Source organism: Rhea americana, unplaced genomic scaffold (genome assembly GCF_003343005.1).
Source record: "Rhea americana isolate MKP2758 unplaced genomic scaffold, rheAme1 scaffold_27, whole genome shotgun sequence".
NCBI classification, from domain to species: domain Eukaryota; kingdom Metazoa; phylum Chordata; class Aves; order Rheiformes; family Rheidae; genus Rhea; species Rhea americana.
Window position 1 is genome coordinate 519,832 of NW_028186390.1, and position 6,127 is coordinate 525,958.

The window sequence follows — 6,127 nt, forward strand, 5'->3', positions numbered from 1 at the left end:
TTTAGAAATAGAAATAGGTTCAGCTGCAAAGCTGAGCTCCAGATTACGCCCTTCTCTAATGGCAGAAGGTATTTACATCCATAGTCTTAATTTAAATTTGTGTTATGTTGTAAGTACTCATTGGCAACCAGTTGAACTTCCCACTGTTTACACAGACACAAGTCATAATTTACAAGTAGGTGATCTAAAGCAGGGCAGGCCCTCAGAAGGAAACCAGTACAGATCGAAGGAACCTCGTGCAAGAAGGCAGTTTGTAAGCTGTGTGGAGGGGAGAATGACGTATACACTGTTCTGAGGTCATGATTAGTACCAAAACAATGATTTACAAAGTACCTGGCGGTGTTTGGCAAATCAGATGTCGTACTGGCTTAATGCAAACTGAAGAATACCTTTCAGTTGCTGCCAAAACATGGAAATAATGATTCATAGTTTGTAGATCATTGGGATGCTTGGGAGCTGCAGGAACATACTGTGAAAGGCATTACTCCACTTTCAGATGGAAAGATTTCTTCCGAAACTGCTAACAATTCTGTAGAGGTAATACAAGCGTGAAAATTGTTATTCATAATACTGTGTTGGGATGAATATGTGTCAAAGGAAAGGCAGAGAGAGAAGCTTTCCGTGTTGGAAGATGAGCCTGCACTCCTGTGCTAAGTAGGAGAGTAGTCAGCAAACTGAGAACAGTCACTCCAGCTGTGACCTGAATTGGCAGCTACGGCAGCATTTAGTTAGAGCATACATTTTTTTAAAAAAAGATTTTATTTTATAAATATATATGTTTAAAAGGATCCAGGAGATAGTCTGTAATGAACAAGGAACTAGATAGTGGAATGATACAGTTGATATGTGATGGAAGATGCAGGGAAAATCAGGAAGGAGATGGAGGAGTAGGAATATCACAGCTAAGGAAAGGGATTCAGCCAAGAGAAATGGGAGCAGTCTTAACCACTCTGTGGAGCAATCTTTCTAGAGATTGTTAGCCTGTCCTGCTATAACTCCTTGAGGAAGCGTAGTAACATCAATTTGTTCATGTTTGGCAGACTCCTTTTTAATCTCTGATTAATCTGACTAATATCTACATGAACAATGTCTACCAGTCCCTAAAACAGCACAAAAAGTGCCACTGCATACAGACAATACAGATCCCTTCATCCCACTCTGGCTCACCATGGTCTGACCCCRCAACTGGAAGGACAGAGAGGCTGCTGGGTGAGGTTGGTACTTTCAGCTCTGTCTGCTTGCTTTTTGCTTCCTCTTGTAATCCTGTAACGTATACCAATGCACAAATGGACATTCCTTACAGGTACATTGGTGTGCGTACACCGTAAGCCTAAAGAAGGAAAATGGATAGGTGATGGTTTGTGCTATAATCCGTAAGGGAAGTCCAAGGTAGGAACTATGGTTCATGTTGGGCTTGTCTCTTCCCTGTTATTTCCTTCATTAAGTAGGAGGGAAGGCAGGCATCTGGGGAATCAGTGCCGCTCCCTGAAAAATAATTGATGAAGGTGCAGCTTCTCTGAGGTTTGTGTATTATGAGGGGCCAGTTGTTTTGGAAGGAGAACCTGTCTGTCAGGTTTGATCTGAATTTGAAAAAGGGAGCAGCACACCAGCATGTAGAAACCAGTAGACTGTGTGGGTTTAAGCTTCAGATAGTGCCTGCTGTCGCTTYGGACTTCTGCACTTTCTACCTGTAATATGGAATTGCAGTTTGGAGTTTTGCTGATTTTGGTTTTGGTGGTAGCTTCATCAAGGCAGGAGAGTTGTACCTGTGCGACCAATAAGTGGACAGTATGCACGCAGGATATATCTGGGATCTGCACCTGCACACTGGTAGGTTCAAATCACAGGGTAAATTGTTCAACGCTGACTTCAAAATGCYTGCTGATGAAGGCAGAAATGATCCCTCGCAAGGGCAAGCGCTTCCATGGACCTCGCAATGGGTTTGTAGATAATGATGGCATTTACAATCCGGAGTGTGAGGAYAGTGGTATCTTCAAAGCCAGGCAGTGCAACCAAACTGATACCTGCTGGTGTGTCAACACTGCTGGAGTAAGAAGAACTGAAAAGGGGGACAGAAGCCTAAGGTGCAGTGAACTGGTTAGAACAAGCTGGATCTACATTGAACTGAAACACAAAAAAATGTCCAGTACCTTTGAAGATCCCGAAGTAGCAAGTGCCCTGAAACGTCTGTTTCAGAACCGATATAAACTGCATCCAAAGTACATTGCAGATGTGAAATATGATTCCCCTTTTATCCAAATCCACTTAAGTCAAAATGACTTTGAGAAATCTGACAATGATGTAGATATAGCTGATGTAGCTTATTACTTTGAAAAGGATATAAAGGACAACTCCATATTTCACTCTAACAATAGATTAAATGTGTCTGTTAATGGAGAAGCTCTGGATATTGAAAAAATACTAATTTACTATGTTGATGAAAAGCCACCAGAGTTTTCTGCAAGACGTATGATTGTTGGTGTCAGCGTTGTGGTGACAGTGATAACGCTGACTATCATCTTTGGGGTTACTGTGCTGGTTATCCTGAGGTGGCAGCGGACAGGAAAATATAAAAAAGTTGAGATTAAAGAAATGAGTGAAATGAGAAGATCAACTTTACGGTTGCCTTAATCTGAAAAAGGAAATGCAACTTCAACAATAACAAAAACAACAGAAGTAAAAAYTGCGAACCGATTCAGTGTGCATGGATGGGTTTGGAGAGTGTCTTCTGTTTTACTAGGGAATTGGTGATTTTTAGAATTTCTAGTGATTGTTTTGAATGATTTTAGTTTAAGAATGACTTTTAGGTAGAAATTCATTTYTAAGTCGGTTATCAAAATCTTTTAAATAGATGAGTCCCAGTTCAGAGGTTAGGGAAATAGTTATAACTGTCTTTTTAGCATAATTTAGAGTAGTTTAATTGGTAGTGTTGGCCTGGTTCAGCTTGCTTAAATACTTTGAGAGTCCTTTGGTTTATCTAGCTACTGAAACTCAAATATTTGCTGTGTCACCCAAATAAGCTAAGGCAGGTTTTATGTTTTTAAAGAAGTTTTTGAAGAAGGAAGTGTCTTCTAAAGCTACTGGAACTTTTTTCATAAACAGTTTCATAAATATTGCTAAATAACCAAATGAGGTTGTGATTAGGTTCTTACTTTACGACATCAGAGACTTTTATACAGAGTCATTTGTTAGGAAACATTAACATGGTTACTTCCAGGTGCACAGATGCCGAGTTTCTGACTTTGTATTCAGACAGCATGGTGAGCTCTTTCCGTTCGTGCTTTTCAACAAGGGTCTGACATTTATTGTCAGCAAAGATCCTGTGATACCAATGCAAGCGTAAGAAAGTTAACCTTGGTGTTCTGCCTAGGTTCAAACTTGGCTGATTGTTTTCTGTCTACCTGAATTCCCTTTGCAACTTTAATGAGAGGAGATATTTTTCAGGGGTTAGCAGCTTCACAGGAATGCTACACAATGCTCCAGGACCAGTTGAAGAGGGAACTTTATTCTGTTAGAACTGCAGGGGGGATTTAAGCAGAATGTAATTATTGAAGTTTAGAATTTGGCCAAGGCACTGGCACTGCACTTCTTTGCTACCTACTCATCTACTAAATTCTGTTTAGTAGGTCATAGACACCACGAAGGACATTTTAGAAAGAAAGTAATGATAATTATTAACAATTGAAATACTGGCAGTTGATTTCTCCACACTGTGTATGGGTGTCTGAAGTCTCATCATTCTGGTTTTCATTCAGAAATCCAGTGGTTACATTTAAGACTGCTACAAACAAACAGTCTAGAATGGTCAGGTCTTTAGTTCTCTTAATTAGTCTCAATTGCACTAGTTTGTAATCCAAATAAAAATCCAGTAATGTGCAACTTCTAGAGCAAATTACTTATTAAATGCACATCTCAAATTCTACTGTAGTGTACAAAATAATGCTCTCCTTCCTTGCACCCTCCCCATCCAAGTACTTGAGTAGGTAAATGAATGGGATGCTGGGAAGAGAATGAGAAAGGTTGAATTCTATTTGTACCTTTATTTAAAATAGAAAATGAGGAGACTTACCATTCTTTAGTATTTGTGGCAGGAAAAYGAGCATCTCTATTAAACCCAATTGCTGTTCACTTGCTTACTGGACAAATTTGAGCTTTGGATATATGGGATGGGGCAGATGTATCACATAGCATAAAATCTAATCTTTGTGAAATGACATGAGTGATAATACATTCAAAAAGTTTTGGAGCAGGGCCGATAACTTACTATGTATCTTATGGCACCAAGTCCAACCTGCTAGTTTTTCAGTCAAGTATGTACATCAGTACTGATAAAATGTGAGGTGAAAATCAAGCATCTAGGTTGAATTCTTTCAAGTCATAGGGAAGTTCAGAACTTAGCTGAACTCCATATGCAGTTTTGCAAATACCTTCTTTTTATAAAATCATTTGAACTGAAAATCTGGAGTTGGCTATCATCTCTTACCTTGGAGAAATCTGGGATCAGTGTGAAAGTTTTCTTTARCCACTTCTGTTCTTGAATTAACAGATGTGGAACTAACAGAGGCTCTCTGTTTGATATGTTAGTGGTTCTCTCTCAGAGAAGATACAGTCTGGATGATGGTAAAGCATGTCTTCCATTCCTTCACTGTCATGGGACCTGTCCAGAGGATTGTCCTGTTTATCACTCAGCTACTCAAAATTTACTGAAGAAATGCTACAGATCTCAGGAGGTGCTAAGAGAACCGTAATTGGTTAAACAATAGAGGCCAAATTCTGCTCTTCGTTTTACTCATGTCTACTGCAACTGGGCAATTAGTTTAATTAGAATGCAAATTTCTAGAATTAGGAGACAGGATTTACTAGTTTAGGCTGAAAATTGTAAGACATACAATCTTTTCCAGAGGAGATACTGTGACTTTTAAGTCTTCTAACCACTTCAGTTTTCTTATTTGACTCATGAAAATGGTTTGTTTTCTGAAGATGAAAGAGAAGATTTTATATTAAAACAGAATATAAATGCATTAAGCAGAAAGCAATAAAATATATTGGCATAATTCTCATTAGGTGAGGCACAAGTAACTAAGTTGTTCTAAAAACACAAATTTTAACAGATAGGTAACATTTGTGAGCATCTCTCTTGGGCTCCTCTTCTTTTTAGAAACTTAGATTGAGAGAAGACTGATTATGTTATGGTGTTATTCATATTTTAAGTAATCATTAAAAGACTGCCCAATAAAAAAGATGTGTTTTGGTCAGTTATTTCCTTGCTAGTCATGAAGAACTAGTAGACTGCATGCTGCTATGGGGCTGGAAAAGTACTAGGCATGTTTAATGGCAGTAATAAGGTACGTGTCTGCAATTAATCAAAAGAAAAGGAAGATTAATTGCAGTACAGAGAACATCTCTTTGGATGATGTCATTTACTTGAATAAAGCTATGTAAAACTATTATAAGATTTGGACTTTAATAAACTAAACATATTCTCTCATTGCTCCTACTAAGTATTCGTTTTTCTCCTGCTGTTCCATTCATCATCTCTTGGGCTATACATTCTGTCTTTCACATATGGCAGATCAAGTATTCCACTGTAACAATCCATGATGTTCGGCTTGTTTGATATTCTGTCCACCACTGTTCTTACGAGAAATAATTTCTGAGGATAAAATGAGCTCATCAGTGTTAAATTTTGCAAAATAAACATGTTTTTTATTATTCATTCTAATTTCAGATTTCTAACTCTTAAATTTCTATTCATCCTTTTGTTGATTATGGCATCCCTTTTAATGTCATTTTTGTTTATTGGATTTAACTAGTTAGGTTTTATGCTCCCTTAAGCAGGATCTGTGGGTACAGCCACTATGGTGATAGTGATGGTGGGTTTGTGCTCTAGATGGCATTAGCTGACAGCTTTTTGAGTAGTGTCCTGAGCAACTTGACTAACATCAATCACAACTATTTCTGAGTAGACCCTACACTAGTTTCTGTTTTGTTTTGGAAAGCTTTTATAAAATACTGAGTGTGTATTTTTATATATACACATATATATTTGTGTTATCTCTAAGTACATACAGGAATAAACAAGACTAGTATCAGTGAGGACCTCTGAGCTACTACCTCCGTGTTACCT

At 38.1% G+C, this 6,127-nt stretch overlaps 1 protein-coding gene across 1 annotated transcript; it reads left to right on the forward strand.

Annotated features, from left to right (window-relative positions):
* The first annotated feature begins 1,634 nt into the window (after positions 1–1,634).
* On the forward strand, positions 1,635–5,490 carry TACSTD2 (tumor associated calcium signal transducer 2). The gene has a single exon (XM_085307968.1). The coding sequence runs from the start codon at positions 1,696–1,698 to the stop codon at positions 2,629–2,631; it is 936 nt and encodes a 311-aa protein (XP_085164094.1). The 5' UTR covers positions 1,635–1,695; the 3' UTR covers positions 2,632–5,490.
* Positions 5,491–6,127: the final 637 nt, after the last annotated feature.